Genomic DNA, 23383 nt, shown 5'->3' with positions numbered 1-23383 from the left:
TGTAAAGCACTCTAAAAATGTACAGGTTCAGAATTAGCAGGAGATTAATAAGGAAGACTTTGAGTCAGGAAGTTGTTATTTTTCAGTCATCAGTCATGTCCAACTCTTCATGACCTCATTTGGGGTTTTCTTGGCAAAGATGCTAGAGTAATTTGCCATTTCTTTCTCCAGTTCATTTTACAGGTGAGAAACTGAGGCAAAGGAGGCTAAGTGGTCAGACATAGCTAGTAAGTGATTGAGGCCAGATTTGAACTCAGGAAGATGAGTTTTCCTGACTTAAGGCCCAGCACTCTCTCCACTGAACCACCTGGCTGCCCTATTGATTCAGGAAAACCTGAGTTCAAATCGTGCCTCAGATACTTACTAGCTATGTGATCCTGGGTAAATCTGTTTATCTTGCTCAACCTCAGTTTCCTCATCTGAAATAGAGATAATAATAGCACCTACCTCACAGGGCTATTGTGTGGAACAAATGAAGTGATACATATAAAGCATTTCCAGGGTCAAATACCATGTCCAAGGGCATACATACATACATATATATATATATATGTATATATACATGTGTGTATACCCATATATGGCACTAATACATACTCATATGTGTATATATGTATGTATCTGTGTACATATATATTATATGTATATATATATATAATGTATATATATACAGATATGCATGTATAAATATATTCTATGTATTACCATATTTCTTATAAACAATCCTGGCAGGTAGATGATGTCAATAGTATTGGCCCCAATTGGATAGCTGTCAAATCACCACCAAAGCCCAAATTCCTGACTCTGAGATTTCTGCAGCACGAGAAGTGAGGAAGAAAGCTTCTACACTGCCCTGGATCTATCCGAAATATGGACATGGATTCCATAAAGATAATCCAGAGAAGCTCTGGAGCCAAGCAGACACAGTACCTGGTTGTCTGAATCCAAATGTTCTAGGACATTCGTTCTATGGCAATGACCCAAGCAATGCACAAGACCAGCACTTATGGAAATTCGATCCTGTACCCCAAGACCCTTTGATCCCTTTTCCACATTGCATCTCTCCAGTGCCATCAGACTACCTACCAGAAATATGCTATTCTGATCCCCTTCCCAAGGTCTTTGCTCTCAGCATGCTGACAATAGATCCTGACTAGCAAGTTAGCTGGCAGTAGGCTTAAGTAATTGCCCTTTCTTCACATCTGTGAATTTAATCAGGGGCTCTAGAAGGCTTCAAACCCAAAAGAATGAATGTCTAATTAATGGTCTGTTCCATTTCAGTGGTTCTAATAATGATGATGATGATAATAATAATGACCAGCATTTATAGAGGCCTTTAAGGTGTGTAAAGTGCTTTATGTATGTTATTTCACTTGTTCCATACAACAGCCCTGTGAGGTAGTGCTACTATTATTATTCCCATTTCATAGATGAGGAAACTGAGGCTGAAAAAGATGAAAAATTTACACAAGACCACACAGCTAGGAAACGTCTGAGGAATGATTTGACCTTGAGTCATACTGACTTTTAAAACTTACCTTGCATCCACTGTACCACCTAGCTGCCCATCCTCCCTGAAAGGGAGCTGAGGAGCAGGTTTCTGATTTGGTTTTAAATTCTACCCCTGTTGGGGACAAAGGGGAAGAGGGCACAGAAAACAACAGATTATCATGTGTTCTTTATAAACTCTCATGTCCTTGGACATCAGAGTCAGAGAGAGCAAATTCAGTTGGTTTCCTTGTCATCTCTGAGTAGAATAATCAGTTAACAAAGTAGAGTTCCAATCTGAGTCATGAGTGTTCTTGAAATTTTGGGTGGATGACTTCTCCCAGTCCTGACCCAAGGTGACAATTGCATCCTGACCTGCTTCTCATCTGGGTCAGCTTGATTTCAGACTTTGGGAACTTGTAAAATTTGATTACTAAGGATCATGCAGTATTGTGGGCTGCCTTAGAAGAGGGGTGGCTTCTGTCTCTTCTGAGTGGCTTTTCACAAGGACAGAGTCATTCAGCAGCACTGGAGAAGGAATGAAAAGTTATTTCTAGAAAGTAGAAGAGTTCTCCATGATCGTTCCATGTTGACCCACACAACCCATTTACTGAAATGCTTCAAAAGAGCTGGGCAAATATGGAACAGGCTCTGGAGTAGATAGTGAATTCCCCATCAGTGGAGGTCTTCAAGGGGAGGCTAGATGTCTACTTGCTGGAGATATTGTAAAGAGGATTTCTCTTCAGGTCTAGGTCACATTTGATGTCCTTTGGGCTCCCTTGTAGCCCTCAGATTTTAGGATTCCCACTGGTCATACTCCTTCTATTGCATCTACTATAGGGCTGCTGTGCCTACTGCCGTGAAGGAGACCCAATTACCAGGATTTCCAAGCCACTCAGATTAGCAAACTCCTCTGGAAAAGCCAAATATTAACTGTTCTTTAAAGTGCATGAAGGCAGCTTCCCAAGGGGGGAGCTCAACTCTTTCCTGAAAGAGGGGGAGATTTGTAAGAGAGCAATCAGGATTCAAGTGAGGAAAGCCAACATCTCCAGGGCCATCATGAGTTCAATTTCATTTTTCTTTTAAGAGTTATATTTTTCCTAGAACCTAGTAAAACAGTATTTGCCCCCACAGCTAGGACTATTTGAGAAGAACTTAGAATTTGTCCAACCTACCCTATTCTCATAAGAAATCTAGAGTCTGAATTATCTCTGGTTCCTTTTCATCCCAGGGCAAGCCCACAAGGCCAATAGGCAGCTCCATCATCTTGGTCCATCTTCTTTGGAAGACTTGGGCTCCCACAGAGAGAAAATCTTGTCTCTAAAAAACAAAACTATAAAACAGAGAACCAAGAATTTGACTCTGCACATTCCATGCCCTAAAGCACTTTGTAGATTTCTCTAACCCATATGTACATAACATGTTGATTTGTTTATAAAAATGGAATTGCAGTCATGCCTTCAAGAGCACTGTGGCACCACAGGAAAACAAAACACTCAAAAAAAGCATTGGATATGGAGTCTAAGGGACAGCTAGGTAATGAAATAGATAGAGTGCTGAGCCTAGAGTCAGTTAGACCTGAGTTCAAATCTGGCCTCAGACACTTACTAGTTGTGTGACCCTGGGCAAGTCACTTAACCCCGTTTGCCTCAGTTTCCTCATCTGTAAAATGAACTGGAGAAGGAAATGGCAAACCACTCCAGTATCTTTGCCAAGAGAATCCCAAATGGGGTCACAAAGAGTTGGACACGACTGAAATGACTGAACAACAATGGAATCTAAGGGTGCTATGTTCAAATGTGGTATCTAGTAACTGTGAGGCTTTTGACAAGTCATTTAACCTCCTCTTAGCCTTAATTTCCTTTTCAGTGTAATGAAAGGATTGCTGTAGATTATGGGTTCTTGACCTTTCTTTGTCCAGCCCTAATCCTCTCCTGACCTCCAGTCTCACATCTCAAACTGGATGTCCGGTAGACATCTTAAACTCAACATGTACGAAACTGAACTCAAAACCTTTCCCCTAAAGTCACTGTTATTGTCCTCTCTGTCACTCAGGCTTACAACCTAGTTGTCATCCTTAATGCCTCACTCTCTTTTATCCCCCATATCTAATCAATCACCAAGTCCTATCATTCTTATCTTCATAACATCTCATCTCCTTCTCTTCTCTGATGCTGTCATGACCCTCATCCCCACCTCCCTGGATGACTGCAATGGCCTCCCGGTTGGTCCTCCTGCCTCAAGTTTCTCTTCACCCCAGGCCATCCTCCACTCAGCTGTCAAAGTGATCTTTCACAGGTCTGACCATGTCACCTCCCTATTCAGTAAGCTCCAGTGTCTCCCTACACCCTCCAGGATCAAATATTAAGTCCTCTGTTTGGTTTTTAAAGTTCTAGCCCTCTCTGGCCTTTCCTGTCTTCTTAGACCTTACTCCCCTCCACATACTCTATGATCCAGTGATGTTGGCCTGCTCCTTACACAAGACACTCTCATCTCCTGACTTTGCCAAAGCCCGCTTCTCAGAATGTTTTTAAATAATTAAAATGAAATGTCTAAGACCACAAAGGAAACCAAAGGTTAGTGAAAATAAAGATGTAATTGCTTTCCTGTCCAAGTTTATAGTCCCCGTGAAACCTATCCACAGAATCCTTGGGAATCTATGGACCACACCTTAAGAGCTCCTCATTCTGATGACCTCTGAGAGCCTTCCAGTCCTAAATCCTCTAAAAGTCTGTATCCATCATAGGAACATGTACATCCTACATCTTCATCAGTGCTCAGAAGGCTTTATGTGACATGTCCCAAAAGTTTCCCTCAGCTCTGTAGCCCAGTCAAGAACTCTTTTCTTTCTCCCCAAATAAACAGCTTGTCTGATCTTCCACTGGCCTCTTTGAAGGAAATCTTTGGTCTAACCTATGCTGTGGCAGATCGGGACAATGAATGGTCACCCAGGGAAGGTCCTTCCATGATGGAGTAGGTTAATTGGACTTTCAGAGACCCAGGGATGCCTCATCCATGCTGTCAGGGCTTAGGAACCAATACCTATTTCCAAACCTTTTAAAACTCCAGCCGTAGACTCTGCAGGATGGGATGGACCTCAAAGGTCATCTATTATAAATTCTCTTTCCATGACATCTCTTATAAGTTGTTACATATCCTCCATTTAAACACCTCCAGTGACAGAGAACTCCCTACCTATCCAAGTGAGCGTTTCTATCTTTGTACAGCTTTAATTGCTAAGGAGTTCTTCCTTATATTGAACTGAAATCTGCCTCCCTCTCTTACACCCCCTCATTGTTCTACCTTATAGGGACAAGCAAACTAAGTCTAAACCTTCTGCTGTACTCCTTGAAATATTTGCCAAAAGTGACCAGAGCTGGAAGGGATCTTTGAGGCCATCACATTGTAGTCATTCAACAAATATCTATTTAGGGCCCAGAGGTCCCTGTTGGACCTTAGACTCCCCAGGAAAGCTGGGACTTCTGTTTGAGGGGGGAAGTGCATACAGAATGTCAGAATGACCTCACCAAGGAATAGGGCCAGGGAAGGAGACACTGGCAAGGACTGATAAGAGAACTTCTGGCCTTTTGGACTTCTGACAGCAAGATACCTTCTATTAGTGGGATACTAGTCTTCATACTGAGCCAAAATCTCCTTCCTTGTAATTTAGGGACCACAGAGGTTGATGAAGGACTTCTAGGACTCAGATAGAAGGAGGGAAGAGAGATAATAGAAAGGCCTAGAGGAAAAGGTAATAAAAATGAGTATGATGGGCAAAGGGTATGGAAGACAGGACCCAGAGGAGCAGGAACAGAGGGCAGTGGCAGCATGAGACCTGGGAGCAATATGGCCTAATGGAAACAGGAGTAAGTCAAAAGACCTGGGTTTGCATCTTGTCTCTGATGGGTGACTGGGAATTCAATTCACTCAAATAAACTATAGTGTTGGCCACCATGCTGAGGCACAGAGGATGCAAAGACAAAAATGCAATGGTTCTTGCCCTCAAGGAGCTTACATTTTACTGGGGGTGGGATGGGAAAACAACTGATACACAAATGAATAAATGCAAAATATATACTAAGTTATTGCCTTCTTCTTCTTCTTCTTCTTCTTCTTCTTCTTCTTCTTCTTCTTCTTCTTCTTCTTTGAGGCAATTGGAGTTAATTGACTTGCCCAGGGTCACACAGCTAGTAAGTATAGGAGGCCTGATTTAAACTCAGGTCCTCCTAACTCGAGGGCCAATGCTCTATCCACTGTGCCACCATGCTGTCCTGGTGCAAAGTTATGTCAAGAGTGGGGAGCACTCGTACTTATGGGAATCAGGAAAGGCCTGTTGTAGGAAATGGTGGCTGAGCCTTGAAGGGAACCAGGGCTTCTCAGGAGTAGGTGAGGAGGGATAACATTCCAGGCATATGAGATATCCTGTACAAAAGTGGGGAGATGGAATGCTAAGTTTGGGGAAGAGTTGGCTCTAATAGAGAATGTGTGATTGGAAATAACATGTAATCAGTCAGGAAAGGTAGGATCAAGACAGGTTGTGAAGAGATTTAAGTGCCAAACAAAGGAGTATGATCTGATCCTGGAGGCAATGGGGAGCCATTGAAGTTTCTTAAGTAGGAGAGTGACCCAGTTAAGTCATGCTTTAGGAATATCAATTTGGCCACGGAGTGGAGGATGGTTGGGGAGAGAAAGGACTCTGATGGGAAGAGGAAAGACCACTAGGAGGTAATTGCAATAATGCAGGTGAGAGGTAATGAGGGCATGATGAGTGGAATTGTGCTGTGATTACAGAAAATGGGATGGACATAAGGATGTTACAGAGGTACGATCAACAGGACTTAGCTACTGACAAGATACAGATTGAAGAGGTGGGGGAAAGTGAGGAGCAGAGGATAATTCCTCCCTTAGCTTCAGAACCTGGGTGATGAAAGAAGGATGGTGCCCTCTAGCCAAATACTAAAGACAGAGTGAAAATCGTTTCATCTCTCTGAGCCTCTTTTTTCTCATCTGTAAAGGGGGGATAATAATATTTGTGCTTTCCATGTCACAAGACTGTCATGAAGAAAAGGCTTTGCAAAAGTTAAAACACATACAAGCTATCATGAATATGAGCAACAATAGTTCACATTTATATGGGACTTCAATGCAAAGTGCTACATATTTGATCTTTATAACAATCCCATGAAGTAGATGCTACTATTATACCCATTTTACAGATGAAGAAACTGAGGCTGAGGGAGATTAGTGACTTGCCCAGGGCCACAGCTAGTGGCTAGTAAGGCAGGATTTGAACTCAGGTCTTCCTGACTCCAAGTCCTGCTAATTCTACCACTATGCCACATAGCTGCCTGATATTAGACATTTGGGGGGGGGGAGGAAGAGTTAGGAGCCAGCTCTTGTTCATAGCTCACCTTTCCACAAGTACAAAAGCGTGAGCTTTCATCTGCACCTATGCTCATGTTATTAACTGTCTTCTGTGCCTGAGATGTTGTCCCTCCTCCTCTCTGCCTCTTTATCCCCCTTAAAGCTAGTGCCTGTCCTCTGAGGTTATCTCCAATTTATCCTGTGTATGTCTTGTATGTACATAGTTATCTACATGTTGTCTCTGCATTAGAATATAACCTTCTTGAGGGCAGGGTCTGGTTTGGCCTTTTTTTTTTCATCTCCAGCACTCAGCATAGTATCCAATGCATAATGGCCACTTAACAAATGTTTGTTATTGTTGTCATTCTTATAAGACCAAGAGGTAATGAGGGAACAAAATGGTACCCGTTTTGGCCTCTGATTTTGCTTGACCAGGTACCTGTAAACACTGAGCCTAAGACAAGCAAATAAGGACCCATGGCCTGGCATAGACCACTGTTGTTGGATGGAAGAGCAGGAAACACAGGCAGAAGGGAAAGATGAATTTCACATCAATCTGCTTCAGGGCTCGCCCTGGCAGAGCCCTGCTTGCAGAAGGAATGACTCCAATGCCAGCAGATTGAGTGTGAGCCAGGGGTTACCATGCTTACAACAAAGACCATTTTTCTCATTAGAGGAGGGCTGTGGAGGAGGAGGAGGGAAGGGGGGGGGGAGAGAGAGAGAGAGAGAGAGAGAGAGAGAGAGAGAGAGAGAGAGAGAGCACAAGAAGGGGGCGGGGAGAGAGCAGAACTGCTAGGCTAATCAGGGCAGGGCTCAGGCCAGCTGTGTGTGCCACTGAGGCTTGCTCCCACAGCTCCTGCCTGCTCAGTTTTCCCAGGACAGCCATTCTCCTTTCTCAAGAACCATGTCTTTTTTAGCTAATGAGGACATTACTTATCTAATGATGTATCTGCCATCTCTCTTTCTCTATCTGTCTCTCCCCCTATCTGCTTCTGGAGGCTCTGTTTCCATGGGAAACAAAATGTTTCACACAGCAGAAGAAGAGTCCTAACTAAAAAGCTGAAGTTGGAAGGCTTGAGTCTGAAGCCCAGAGCTGCTGCTGTGTGACCAGAATTCAGTCACTTCACCCCTCTGGGTGCCCATTTCCTCTTTTCTAAAGTAGGAAGTGGGAAGAATCAATCCTGTGAGCTCTTGCGACCAGAGCTCAAAGGTCTCTGGGTGCAAATGCAAAATCCCTGGAGAATCATTGCAGTGAATTAAACCCAGCAGTACCTGAGAGAGAAGCCAAGAACTGGACAAAGATTGAGAAGCTATATCCCTTAGAGACAAACCCAGCCGTGTCGCTCTACTCACTCCTAGACCTCTCCACTCCCTCCCCAGCAGCAACCTTCTCATTCTGGAGCTGCTCCCTTCCCGAGGCCTTCTCTCCTGAGTCCCTGGCCTAGACCCCAATTTTGGGAGGCACCCAGGCCACACTCCCATCACTCCTGTCTCCACTCCTCACTCTTGAGATTTCTCCACTTCCTTTGCAGCAGTCTTCCCCCTTCTTATCCCTTCACAGCCCACTCCTGGGCTTTCTTTGATCTATAATTTCCCCCATTAGAATAGGAGGTCCTTGAAGATTGGGATCATTTTTTTTAACTTGTAGTTATATCCCCAATGCTTAACAGGATAGCTCTGAAAGTAACACGTGAATATTTTTTTTAAAAAATATGTGCATAGCAGAGATTCTCAATCTCATGTATGAAATTCTCTTTTTCTGTTCTACTTTATGGAAATATATGTATATGTACACATATGTCTGTGCATATTATAGGTACATGTGTATACATAAATATAATATGTGTACTGTGTGTATGTGTATGATATATGTACCCATGCATGCATACATATTGTAAATATGTATAACATAAAATTCATTGTTACTTGGAAAGACATCCTATTTGTTGGTTTTTCCCTTTAAACTTCCTTCTCTTCCCTTCTGTGCATTTTTAAATGTTTCTATTACCTTTGTTTTCTTCTGTTTGTGGCAATTTGGTCCATAGCCCCCCTCTCTTCCACCGAATTCCAACCCTTCCCCACGGGAAAAAAATAAGCATAGTCAAGTGAAACAGATGCACATTCTCCCCCTCACCTCTGTCTCCTGGCTTCCTATACTTCCTAGAAGAATCAGCTTAAAATCTACCTTCAGCAAGAGGCCTTTCCCAGGCCTCATCCACCAATCACCACCACCACTGGTTCATTCCCATTTATTCTGCATACATGTTGGCATGTTGGCTCCCTCATTAAAATGTGAGCTCCTTGAGGGCAGGGACCATGCTTTTGCCTTTCTCTGCATCCTCAGGCTTAGCACAGGCCTGGCTTATAGTAGGTACGTAATACATATTAACAAAATGACCTCTAAAATAGGGATAATTGTACTAAATACTCAGAGCTCTTATAAGGCTCAAATGAAGCACTGTATATAATGTGTTTTACAACCCCCTTCTCTTTTTAAAAATATAGTCCAGACCAATGACTTTGTTGGGTGGAGAGCTCCAGGTTAATAATTCCCTCTACCAGCTCAGCAGCTTCTCTGCCACTTAGAGATTTGCCAGGGAGAACTGAGTGGTTCATGGCATAGTGGATAGGCTGCTAGACTTGGAATTAGGAAGACCTAGCTTCAAATCCCATCTCAGACACTAGTTATGTCACTCCATGACTTCTCCAGGGTCACATAGCCTTGAGTTATATAAATCAAGGCTTCTTAAACTTTTTCTCCTCGGGACCCTTTTTTGCCTGATAAATTTTTACGGGACCTCAGGTATATGGGTATATAAAATAAGTATACAAATCAAACATTTACTGGTAATAAATAATAAAGAAATTTATCTTAAAACAATTCTTTGGTATACATATAATTTTACCATTCATTAAAAACAAAAGCAAATTTGCATGCTAATGAGATAGATGTGCTTATTTATTTTTACATAAAGAATTAAATCTTGGCAGAATATTTGATACTGAAGTACATAGAGCATCTTCAATGTTTTTCAGAGTTGATCAATATTTGGTTTTATAATCAATTGTCAATGCTGAGAATGCCACTTTGCATAAATACATAGTACAAAATAACAGAAGTATATTTAGGGCCATTTCAGAAATTGCTAAAAATTCTGTCCTAATCTCAAGCTAAAATGCGTTTAACGATTTTGTGTATACAGTAAAAACGCTGCAATTCATAACATAGAGTAGTCTCAAATCTGAGCTGAGGTGTTTCTGGCAGTGTTCATTGGTTTGGTGTGGTGTGACAGCATGTGCAGTGCAAAATGTGTGTGTTGTATGTTCCGAACCAAGGCTGCAGTAAAGCTGCTCCATGCAATGTGGGCAAGCACTGCCAGAAATGCCTCGGATTTGTGACATGTTTGATTTTTAAATAATTGTTGGTCATTAATTTTGGTTAATTTTTGGTCATTAATTCACTGTGATTAGAAACCTATTATTATTGCCAAATTTTTCATGACCCCCACATTCAATTATGGGATCACGACCCACAATTTAAGAAACACTGATATAAATGTTGTTATTAGTATTGTTAAGTTGTTGTGGTTGTTGTTATTGTTATTGTTCAATGACCACCTACAATAGGTCTCAGGCATAGAGATGGAAAGATATTCAGCGCCCCCAAGAATCAGGCCGGGTTAGGAAAAGGACCCATGTGTATTTCATCCAAGAACCTAAAGATAAATGTGCCCATTGGGTGGGAGACACTGGTGTAGTGGGAAAGGGTCCTGGATTGGAGCCAGAAATTTGGCCTAAGTCTCAGATCTGCCACTACTCAGCTTGTGTGATCTTGGGCAAGTCACTGCCTCTTGGAGCCTTACTTTACTGATCTTCAATTAATTAAATATTTGTTTAACAGCATACCATGTGCCAGGCACTGTATACACTCTGTGATCTGTATGGAAAATGAGGATGATGCTTGCTTGGGCTTCCTATGAAGACTGTTAGAAAGATCGGTTGAGATAATTATGATGGCCAATATTTAAATAACTCTCCCTCTCCGGTGTGCCTCAGTCCTTTAATGTGCTATCTTCTTCTATTAGAGTGTAAGTTCCTTGAGGGCAGGAGCTGTCTTTCTGTTGCATTTGTATTCCCAGTGCTTAGTTTAGTGCTTGGCACACAGTCGGCCCGTAATAAACCCAAGCTGGCTGGCTGACATGCATTAACATTTCATTCTCAACCGCAGCGGGGAATGTGTTTCATCTGGACTTGAAAAGGATCTGAGGTTGAATCCACCTTGGAGAAAGACCTTAACCTCTAATTTTCCTCATTTCTAATCTAAGGTTTTTGTGCTCTCAAAGATGACTTCGAACGTCTCTTCCAGCTCCACGGATCCGTCACTTCCTACTTTGAGCTAGTTTGGGGCTAGTTACGATAACCTCTCTGAGCCTCAGCCTCCTCGCATCTGATTTATACATAGTTATTTGCATAGGCACTTGTTATATTTCCCCCATTAGATTCTGAGTTTCTTGAGAGCAGGGACTGTCCTTTGCCTTTCTGGGTTTTTTTAATTTTTTGTTTGTTTGTTTGGCGAGGCAATTGGGGTTAAGTGACTTGCCCAGGGTCACACAGCTAGTGTCAAGTGTTTGGTCTGAGACTGGATTTGAACTCAGGTCCTCCTAACTCTAGGGCTGGTACTCTATCTACTGTGCAACCTACCTGCCCCTTTGCCTTTCTTTGAATCCCCAGACCTTAGCATGGTGCCTGGCACATAATAGGAATTTAATACATGCTTACCATCTGCAGGTGAGAGGGATAGACTCACTTTAATATCGCTTCTAATTCAAAATCTATGAGCCTACTTACAGATGAGGAAATGTGTTCTACCAGCTTAAATACTTTACCCATCATTACATAGGTAGTAAGCATCAGAGGTGGAATTCCAATCTAAGTCTTTCTTCCTGGTTCCCAGCCAGGCATTCTGTCTGCTACTCTACTCTTCTCTAATGTAGAGAAAAGGTTGGTAAGCCTTAAAGTATCATAGAAATGTCAGTTGTTGTTATATTACATCCCTATAGCACTTTATGGTCACAAAGCACTTTCCTCAACATTACTTATTTAAGGCTCACAACAGCCTTGTGAGGGATGCTGGGTAGGGATATTTGTCCCTATTTTACAAAGGAGGTTAATGCTTCTCTCTTTAGTCAATAAAGGTTTTCTGGAGGTGGTAGGATTCAGGGCAGGAAAGTTGAGGATATAGAAGGAGGGAGGATAGCGCTTGCATTAATTGCCAACAATGACATGAGTTCCAATGGAATGAGCTTGACAAGGCTGCTCTTCAGATTCTTGAAAATAATAAAATCCTCTCCATCAGCTCTAATGTCCTAAAAGTAACAATAGGTATCCTCCCTAGTCCAGTGGAGGAGCTAGAAAACTTAAATGCCTGTGGATGAACTCAGGTATTTAAATAGACTGGTTGAGGAAGGATAGTCCCTACTCTCTGGTTCTGCCATTACCTTGGCCAACTAGAGGAGGGAGCATGATAAGAGTGTTTAACTTGGAATCATGGGAACTAAGTTTAAATTCTAACTCTGACATTTGCTACTTTTTCAATGTTGGATTAGTCACCTAACCTCTCTGGGCCTCAGTTTCCTAATATGTAAAATGAGAGGCTTTGACCAGAAGGCCTCTAACATCCCTTTAGGTTCTAAATCTATGATCTTATCACCCTAAGTCCCTTCTCCTCTCTGGGTGTTAAGTTCCTCAACTGTAAAATTAGAAGGAGGTTGGACTGGGTAATTTCTATGGTCCCTTTCAAACCCACAATTCTGCCTTTCCTGATATATTCTGACATTTTCTACCTCTCTGTTAGAAAAGTAAATCATGGTTCTAAGCAGGAAGTATTTTCCATCCAAGTTTGCTGTGAATGAAAAACTAGCAGTGCTTGTCAGCTGGCCTCAAAAGTCGTAAAGATTGCCCAGAGCTGTGTTCTCTTTGGGGGAGGGGAGGAGGGGTTGTCCCAACCACCCTCAATGGTTTTTCAGGAAGTGCTGAAAGTAAGAATTCACTTTGTACATTGTTTCCCCCACAGCATATAAGCTCCTTGAGGGCAGGGAATGTGCTATGTTTGCATTCCTAGTGCCTAACACTGTATCTGACATATGCCCAGTAAGTCAAACTACCACATCCTCCACTCACACCCTGACGGAGAAAGCTCAGGAGCCTAATTCCCAAAACATTGTCCCTGCTTCCAGCCTGGTCTCCACAATCATTATTGCAGGGAGCCACCCCTGTGGAAAAGGGGGTCAGTCATTCCTATCAATTGCTATCGATAGGTTAATGAAGCATCAAGGCATCCTTAGGGAAAAAGAAGAGGCAACATCTGCCCAGGGAACATCTGCCCCTCAGACCTTGATGGAAATAGCCTGGCACCTCAGGCCCAAGAGTCTTGGGAATAGCAATGCACCTCAGACTACTGCCCCTGCTTCCATCACAGCCTGCATCACCTTGTTGGAGGGGGGCAACCCCTGTGGATGATGAACCCCGCCATCCTTAGCACCACCAACAGCTTCTGACCACTGATGGGGGGGTAGCCTTAAGAGCCCCAAGAATAGCATCACCTTCCAGAACACTGGCTCTACTTCCAGCCCAGCCCCCATAGTCATCATCTAAGGAAGCAACCCTTATATAGATGAAACTCTGTAACTGAAGAGCCACTTCTACTGAAGATATGGAAAAGACACTATCTGAGTAAGTCCTTGAGGATGTCAAATGGTTCAGAAACAGAAGCAAATATTGTTTTTTAACTGGGAATGACCTTAAAGAAGATGCATTGCCATCCACTTTGCTTCTGTACACTAAGGACTGTAGGGCCTTTCCATCTGGCTTGCAACTGAATTGTCCCATATGTGTTGTCTCCTCCAATTAGAATGTGAGCTCTTTGAGGGCAAGACCTGTTTTGCTTTTGTATTTGTAACCCTAGGATTAGCTTATTACTTTGGACATGGTAAGTACTAAATAAATGCTATTTCCATATTTTCAAGAATCTTTGCTGGCTTACATGCTCAACTGATTGATTGGTAGAAGGGAACATGTCCTTAAAAAGACAAGGTGTGATGGAAAGATCCCTGGCCTGTGGGTCAGGAGATCTTCTTTTAAGTCATTTCCCCCCTCTGAACCTGATTTTCCTCTTTTGTCTCTTAAGTTGCTTCCTGATCATCTACGATCCCTTAGTCTTTTCCAACAGTGAGTTTGAAGGAGAAGGTTCTCTGTCCCACAGAAAGTATTTTTTTAAAAATCCAAGGTCTCTGACATTCATTCTTTTATATTGTGGTGGCATGTTCCTAGATATGGGACTTGTAAGGACCTTAGAGAGAGATCATGGCAACCTACCTTTTCGTTTTACAGAGGAAGAAGGTGAAGCCCAGAGAAAGAAAGTGATTTCTCTCATTGTTCCTTTGGCTGCAAAGGGGAATGGACTTTATCAAACTCAATTCTCCCTCTGTGTATCACTGCCTTCCAGAACGTGTATTACACAAGCAGTCAGCAGCTCCAACTAGGCGTCCTGAGTCCCACTGTCGATGACGATGACAACAGGTGCCTGGTGGATGTCAACAGTCGGCCTCGGCTCATTGAATGCAGTTATGCCAAAGCCAAGAGAATGAAGCTTCACTGGCACTTTTCTCAGGTAATATCCCTTCCCAGCTACTGCCCTTGACATATCCCAGGTCCTTTGGGTACTGAGCTTCACCCCCCTGACCACCAGCACACCTAAGTACATCCAAGCTGTTCAATACTCTTGGCCCCCTCTCAGAGCCCCAGAGGATGAAAGGACTTACCAGGAAGACTAGAAGGGGAATAGGCATGGGAGGTTATACAGTGGTGGTCCTTGACATGAGGTTTAATGGACTCCCCAAATGAATGATTATATGGCAACCCAGCAACTCCATTAGTGAGAAAAAAGGAGAAAGACCATGCATAAGATTTATATGTTACAAATGAGTTTATTAGATATTCTTTACTGCTGGCCAGAGGCCAGCACACCACCCCAGGAGGTCCCTCAGTTTGCCTCCAGATTGGGGTTATGATGTGACAGCTTCTCCTCCTTTCTCCTTTGTGCAAGATAAGTCCCATATCTGAACTATGTTAGGCTTCTTCCTTCCTTTTCAGTATTTCCAAGATAGTTCTGGTGGGAAATGAGGTATCATCTACTACCTTCAATTCCAAATCTACTTTGGGATCCTTGAGGAAAGTAATTTGTTGAGTGGTGTGAGACTGTCAGACTCAAACATAGCCCAGTTTATTCAAGATCGTGTAACAAAGGAGTTTTGGACAATCTTAGCTATGAGCCATTTGGGTCCAGGTGGATGCATCTTATGAAATTCTCATTGGAGACCTAAGGGAAGACCTTCTCAGCTGGCTTTTGGAGTGAAAGAGAAAATAAGAAATAATAATAGGTACCATTTAGATAATGGTTCAAGTTTTACAAAGTGCTTTTCATGTTATCTCACTTGATCCCACAAACAGTACAGTGAGGTAGGTGCTATTATTATCTCCATTTTACAGATGGGAAAACAGAGGTAGAGAGAGATGAAATGCCTTGGCCAAGATTACATTATTAAGTGTCTGAGGTAGGCTTTGAACTCCAGCTTCCTGACTCTATACCACCTGGCTACCTCAACAAACAAATAAAATGGTATAGTTATACAGGACAGTTGCCAGTTCTAAATGTCCTAGTTAGTGCCAATAGGATCCCCAAGAAAGGCTAAAAAGCCTTAGAGAGAAGTTGGTGGTTTTTATTCCCTTGGGACTCTCTATATGAATGCTAACTCAGAGTCTATAAGGGACAGGGAATAAACTGCTAATGCATAAAGATCCTAACAAGAGGAGAAAGGCCTTCATTATTAATATAGCTGCATCTAAATGTGTGTAGGCATGTATATATTTTCTAGCAAGCAAGATCAATTCATTTACATTCCAGAGAGTGAGGAAGGAAGCACTTGCACTTTCAAATTGTAAGAAGTAAAACCATATCCTTATACACATAATGAAAAGGGTCAAAGAAACTGAGACCCAGACATTATGGTTTAAGGGGCCCTATAGCAATTCTCCTGTATTTATTTTTTCTTTACCAAAACAATAGATAAAGGGTTCTTAACCCTTTTTGGTTTTTGTATCCCTTTGGCAGTCTATGGATCCCTTCTCAGAATAAAAATTTTAAATGTAAAAAAAAATAACACAAGATATATAATAAAGAAAACCAAAATTTAGCCAAAATAAAGAGGTAGTTTTTCCCATCTAAGACTCCCTGAAACCTATCCACAGACACTCTTGGGAGTCCATGGACCCCAGGTTAAGAACCTGAATTATCCTTGGGCCTGTATTTCATGGTGTATGTGTTGAAAGCCTGATGGGAGTGGCTGGATCAGGAAGCTTGGCAAACCCCGACCATGGTTATCTGGGGGCATTACCACCAAAAAGAAGCAGGGGATACCTGCCCCTAACCCCCCCCCCCAAATCAACAAAAACAAATAAGCATACAAACCAATCAGTGTCAGTTAAGAAGTATAGAATCAAGTCGAGTCAGATAAACAACCAGCTCCCTAATACATCATCAACTTTGACTTCCTGATACCCTGGGGATTCCTGTGGGTCTGAACACCACCACCACCATCATCATCCCCACCATCACCATCACCACCATCATCATCCCCACCATCACCATCACCACCATCATCATCCCCACCATCACCATCACCACCATCATCATCCCCACCATCACCATCACCACCATCATCATCCCCACCATCACCATCACCACCATCATCATCCCCACCATCACCATCACCACCATCATCATCCCCACCATCACCACCACCACCATCATCATCCCCACCATCACCACCACCACCATCATCATCCCCACCATCACCATCACCACCCCCCCTTGCACCTATTCTTCCTCCTCATCTTAGCCCAAGGATCTTGGTATTTTGCAGACGACCAGGTACAAACCCTGCCCGGATTTTCAGCACATGCTTGCTATCCTCCTAACACTGCCTCCTCTGCTCTCGGTAGAGATGCCCTTCCCCTTCCTCAAGGGACTGCCTAGCCATCAACATCTGCCAACCTTTTCCAGGCAAGACATGATCCGTGGCCCAAACTCCAGTGGTCCCGTGGGCTCAGGTTTCTGCCTGATTGAGTCACACGAACATCAGCAGCCTGCATCTCCTTCCTACCGGATCAAACGACTTATAACTATAAATTCTTAATTTTCTAGATGAAAATTGGCAAAGCGAGAACATGAATTTGTGTTCTGTGATGCTGAGGTCAGGGTTTTTCCTCTCTATACATGAGCCTGTCCACTTAGACTATCCCAAGTGCCAGGCAGAACCATTGGGTTGTACCTATGACATTCCAAATGCACAATGCAGTAGGCTGAGGAGAAAGGAGCAATGTTACCATTGACTGAACTATCTCAGGCCAGGGAAGCCATTGCTGTCTCATTTCTGTCCTAGAACCTCAGAAAGCACCCAGTGAAGGTGGTATCTGAACAGCAATCTCTCCTACAATAGTCTTGTCAAGCAGTCATCTGGTCTTTGCTTGAACGGAAATAGAATGGTACAATGGAAAAAACCCTGACTGGGGCCAAAGGAGCTGGCTTCAAATCCTACCTTTGAGTACTGGATTTGAAGTCACAGGACCTGAGTTCCAGCTTTGAGTCTTTCTTGCTGTATGACCTTGGGCAAGTCACTTAGCTTCTCAAGGACTCAGTTTCATCATCTAAAAGATGAGAGAGTTGGGCTAGATCGCTTCTGAGGTCACTTCCAGCTCTATGTCTATGGTCCCCAGGCTTCTAGTGATGCGAAAGCCTATTCTATATTCTTGGACAGCTCTAATTGTTAGTATGTTTTTTCTTTCATTGAGCCTAAATCTACTTCTACAATCATTTATACAGACCAGAAAGGAATTTCAGAGGTTATCTAGTTCAGCCCTTCATTTTACAGAAGGTAAAACTGAAGTCCAGAGAGTGATTTGTCCAAGATCACACAGCAAGGAAAGGGTAGGATTTGAACCCAAGTCCTGCCAACCAGAAATCCAGTGCTTTCCCTCCCATGGTAACATGTTGCTTATCTATAGTTTCTAATCATTATTTCATCCACATGAAGACAGATATTTCATCTCCCCAAGGCTTTTCTTTTCCAAGCTAAATGTCCCTAGTTGCCTCAACTCCTCTTTTTTTTCTATGTCATAGGATACATGCTGCTATTTAAGGGTCAGAACACCCACGACATGTTTGGTGCCAGACAGAATACGGTGAACATAGACACTAAATACCATGGAATTATAGAAGTGGGGATGCAGAGGATATCTCACCCATCCTTCTCCTTCCAGGCCAAACAACCCTTCTAATGTATTCCAGATAAATAGGAATGTCTCCAGTGTGGAAAAGCTGCCTGAAGATGGCTTTTCACACCCTTCTCTTGAGCTCCCCATCCATGGTGTCCCACCTCTGGCAAGTGCCGGGATTATAAATCCAGATACAAACACGTACAAAACTTACACATAGATTTCTATTTTAATGTTCTTTCCCCTAATAAAATTTAAGCTCCTTGAAGGTAGAGGCTATTTGATTTTTACCTTTGTATTCCTAGTGCCTTAGGCAGTGTCTAATACATAGTAGGTGCTTAATAAAAGCTTGTTGGTGATTGACTCAATTTTGTTCATCTAAAGACCTACTGAGTGTGTAACACTATGCTAGGAGGTGCTAGTCCTCCAAGCATTTGAACTTAATTATAGTATCATATGTAGCAGAATGCCCTGGGATGAGCATAGTAGGACTCAGAGTGAGGAGACCCCAGTTCAAATCCCAGCTATATTTATTACCTGCATGGCCCTACGCAAGTTCACTTCCCCCCTAATGAATATCATTTTCTTCATCTGGGGGTAATAAAATGCTTTGTAATCATTACTATAAAAAATCAGGGCTATGTCTTTGTTCCTCTGAGCCCATGAAAGGGGTAGGACAGAATCCCTTGGGCCTTTCTTCTTCCCTGAACTCCTCAGGTAAGCACTTTTGTGTCTTTAACTGTATTTAATGGTGCTGATTAGGATGGGCTCACATGCCAAAGCCTGGGGGCCAAGTGCACTGGCCACATTTTCTTCTGAGGATGCTTAAAAGATAAAGTCTCAAGTGGCACCTGATCCCCCTGGCATCCCTCTAGGGGGCAGGTGGAAGGTTAAAGGGTGTCCATCGCCCTCTGGGCATCTCTAGCCTCCCTGCTCTGGGCAGCATCACTGGAGAGGAACGGAATTCTTTCTGGTTAAGAAAAACAGACATTTCTACTTCTTGGTTGTTGCTAAGGGCAGCAGAACTTCCTGATGTGGGAGATGGGATTTCAGTGGCTGAGCTGATTCCAACCCTGCTGACTCTGTGCATCAGGTTACAGACACCCTCCCAAAGCTTATGAATTCAGGATTCTACAGCAAGTGGAACACCAGCTTTTCTCTGTGAAAGCCTATCAGAAACGCCCACTGATGTCTACCAGATCATATCCTCACTGACACTATTGTCACAGCCTTCTGCAAATTTCCCAGCGATTTCCTCAGCCTTTCCAAAATGTTGTTCCCATGTATAACCTAACATGAGAAAGTAAGCAGGGGCCCCAAGCAAGAGGGAAAATGCCTGGCAGCCAGTGTGCTGATGCAAATGTAGCCCTGAGCCCTGCTCATGTTAGACCATTGCAATCAATCAATGGGCATAGATTAAGCACCTATTATATGCCAGGCACTGTGTACAAAGAAAAGAATGAAAAATTCCCGGTCCCCAAGGCACCGGCTCCTAACTGACCTCCTGTTCTCCTGAGTGGTGCTTCCAAACTAACTCCATAACTCCTTTCCTCTGAAACCTTCAGCGGCTTCCCACTATTTGGTGGTCAGGAAAGTCTTCCCCTAGGAATTAGCATCTGAACTGAGCCAACAACGAAGCAACCTAATAATTCTAAGAGGCCAAAATGAGGAAGGAATGTAAAGACAGACAGATGGTGCAATGGATTGTGTGAGATCTGGAATCAGGAAGATTTGAGTTCAGATCCTGCCTTGCATGGAATCGCAGTCATGCCTTCAAGAGCACTGTGGCACCAAAGGAAAACAAAACAATAAAAAAAAAAGCATTGGCTATAAAGTCTAAGGGACAGCTAGATAATGAAATGGATAGAATGCTCAGCCTAGAGTCAGTTAGACCTGAGTTAAAATCTGGCCTCAGACAATTTACTAGCTGTGTGACCCTGGGCAAGTCACTTGACCCTGTTTTACCTCAGTTCCTTATCTTAAAAAAAATGAGCTGGAGAAGGAGATAGAAAACCATTTTGGTATCTTTGCCACGAAAACTCCAAATGAAGTCACAAAGAGTTGGACACAACTGAAAAATGACTGAACAATAACAAACTAGCACTTACATTAAAAGGCTGTTGTGAGAATCCATTGATGCACATTATATAAACCTTAAAGTGCCATAAATGCTAGGCATGGGGATAGTCCAGCCAAAGGCAGGCAAGCAGAAATGGGATGCTGAATTTGAAGAAAAGCTCATTGTCCAGTTTGACTGAAGCAGACATTGCAGGAAGAAGACTCATGTGAAATAAGTCTGGAAAAAGAGGTAGAAGCCTAATTGTAAAGAGTTTCAAATGCTAGGCTGAGACTGTCCTTGATCCTAGACGCAATAGGAGACACTAAAGCTTCCCGAGCAGAAGAGTCAAACTATTCAGATCTGCAGTTTATCTTGAGGAACTTATGGGGAACACAATCTATATACAAAGCACTATGTTACGTGACAGGATGTAAGAAGTGCAAAGGAAAAACCAGAAGTGTGCGACAAATGGGAGAAGGGGAAGATCACTTTGAGCCTTCATGGAGTCAGGTGCACATGAACCAGGCCTGGAAGGCAGGGAGGGACTTTGATAGGCAAAGGGCTGCCCATGCTAAACAACAAGAATAGTGTAAGCAAGGGCATGAAGACAGGAAAGGGTAGGATGACAAGTAGGGAAGATGAATAATCCAGTTGAGAATGACTAGTGCACGGAGGGAATAGTGTGAGAGAAAGCTGGAAAGAAAGGTCAAAGCCAGCTTTCAGAGGGTCTTGAATACCAGGATCAGGTGGTAATAGGAAGCCACTGAAGGCTCTTGAGTAGAAAGGTGGTGTGATCAGAGCTATGCATTAGAAAGATTACCCAGGGATTGATGTTAAGGATGAAGATCCTGGTCCTATGACTTCACCAATGTATGACCTCGGGTGCCTCTAGGTTTGAATGTCTTTGTAAAAGGATTGGGTTGGGCTAAATAATCGTGAAGCTCCTTTCTACCTCCAAATTTATGATCCTGTGTTCTTAAGATTGGTGAAAGCAGAGACTCCAGTCATCACTACCCATAAGGAAGCTGTTCCAGTGGTCCAAGTAGGAGGGAGTGAAGGACTGAACTGGACTTAGGGTCACAAGAACAGAGAGAAGAGAATCCATGCAGAAGAGATTATGGAGAAAAACTCAACAAGGCAACTCAGCAACTGATTGGATGTAGGGGTGAGGGAGAGAGTGGAATCAAAGAGGACGCTAAGATTTTGAGCCTGAGTGACTGGGAAGATGGTGGGGTCACCAATGGGAATGGGTAGATTTGGAGACAATATGCACTTAGTGGGCAGGAGGATGAATTCGGTCTGGGATACGTCAAGTTCAAGGTCCTGGTGGTAATTCAGCAAGCAACTGGAAATGTAAGATGATGTTCAGGGATGGAGGCATAGATTCAGATCTCATCTGTGGAGAGGTCAGCACTGGAGCTGGGGGAACAGGTGAGATCAATAAGGGAAACAATGGAGATAGAAGAATAGAGGACCCTGCCTCACACACCTTTACACCTCCCCTAGTCCAAGAGCAGCACGTTGCACTTGGCAACTTCATAGTAAATATCCTAGAACTGTAGAATCATAGATTTAGAGTTGGAAGGAAAACAGAAACCTTTACATTGGATCTCCTCCTCCCCCTCTCAAATTGCAAATGAAGAAACTGAGACACAGAAATTAAGTGGATTACTTGCCCAGAGTCACCAAAAAAAAGTAAGCATCCAAGTCAGGATTTGAGCCCAGGTCTTCCTAATTTCAAGTCCAGTGTTTTATCAGCTGTACCACCTGAATGTGAATGTGAATTGAATTAAATTCAATAGGTAGAGCTAAAGCAAGGCTTGGGAATTAAGTGTAGATTTTATTCATCACTGCTTCCTTGGTTCATCTTGGATAATCAGAAATTTACTGTCTCTGATCCTATGAGTATGTGATTGACCACGTGCACAGAATTCGGCATCTACAATTGTAGGTGAGGAACTCTCAACCCATGAAGAGCTTTGGGTAAGCATTTCCCAATGGAGGAAGATACAGATAGATTAGAGAGATGATAGATTGATAGGTAGGTAGGTAGGTAGATAGATAGATAGATAGATAGATAGATAGATAGATAGATAGATAAATAGATAGATAGATAATCCCCCTTTTATAGATGAGGAAACTGAGCCTGGGAGAGGCCAAGTGATTTGCCCAGGGTCACACAGGTAGTAAGCATCTGAGACAAGATTTGCACTAATGATGAACCTGGCTTCTGAACCTGAGCCCATGTTAGGAGCAGAGACAGAAAATGTGCTGGGTTATGTGTAGAATATTTCACTAGCCTGGGCTAGGACATGTGTAAAATATTTCACTGACCTTGCAAATGTGAAAGACTCATGATACCAGGAAACCCTGACTCAGGAAGCTAGGGGAGAGAGACCAGCATTGATGCTAGCTTGGGAGCAGAAAGCTATTCAGGAATTGGATTGGAAGCCTGGGGACTTCTCCCCAGGGAAGCAGGCTTGGCCACAGGGAGGGGCTTGGATTAAAGGGTCATGAAATGCAAATCTGTGCTGCCCTTTTTACCAAGGAGCAGGCATTTGAGCAGGCATCTATCCAGCTGCATGATGTCTGTGTGCCTTCTCAGCCTGTGTGTTGCTCCCCACCTGGCCTGGCCTCCAGAACTTGTGGGGGTGGCCACCATGTCTGTCTTTTCCTTCCTGATGCCATTCTCTGACTGGCCTCTAAGGATTCCCTTGCCACTCTAGGACTTTCCTAGCCTAGGTTTGGACATGCCGTCCTCCCCTTCATTTACCTGGGACAGGGCTTGGGCTCTTCAAGTGACTTTGCTAGCAGCTTAGGAAAAGATGGGGAAGTAATACAATCTCAGAGCCCAGCATGGAGCTCCAGAGCCCATGTTGAGTTTTGCTTTCTTGAGCAAATTCCAGCTTTTCCGTGCTAGTCAGCTCTGCCAGTTTTCTTGAGGACACAGGGAATCTTTGTCTCCTTGGACATTTTGCTGGCATCTTCTGCTTTGTGGTGCCTACCAACAACCTGTTCCCCAACATATAAAAATGCAACAATACCCCAGAGCCAAGCTCTGATCTCTGGGTACAGGCACACACAAACACACATGAGTATGCATATATACAAGAAGGCACAGCCCAATTCACCCATGGCATT

At 43.1% G+C, this 23383-nt stretch overlaps 1 protein-coding gene across 3 annotated transcripts in view; it reads left to right on the top strand.

The window, feature by feature from the left end:
• The window catches only part of GALNT18 (polypeptide N-acetylgalactosaminyltransferase 18), a 449323-nt gene that overhangs the window by 400632 nt on the left and 25308 nt on the right, over positions 1–23383 (top strand). The window contains exons 10-11 of one of the 3 annotated variants that reach the window (XM_021001956.2): positions 14357–14521; positions 18089–18546. In XM_021001956.2, the coding sequence (XP_020857615.1) occupies positions 14357–14521; positions 18089–18154 (231 nt within the window). In that variant the 3' untranslated portion in view covers positions 18155–18546. The other 2 variants (XM_021001953.2, XM_021001955.2) reach the window with 2 other exon arrangements.

This window comes from Phascolarctos cinereus, unplaced genomic scaffold, assembly GCF_003287225.1.
Source record: "Phascolarctos cinereus isolate Bilbo 61053 unplaced genomic scaffold, phaCin_HiC Scaffold_9;HRSCAF=440, whole genome shotgun sequence".
In the NCBI taxonomy this organism is placed as follows: Eukaryota; Metazoa; Chordata; class Mammalia; order Diprotodontia; family Phascolarctidae; genus Phascolarctos; species Phascolarctos cinereus.
Note: the sequence above shows the minus strand (reverse complement) of the source record. Positions and strands in the feature narration are given on the sequence as shown.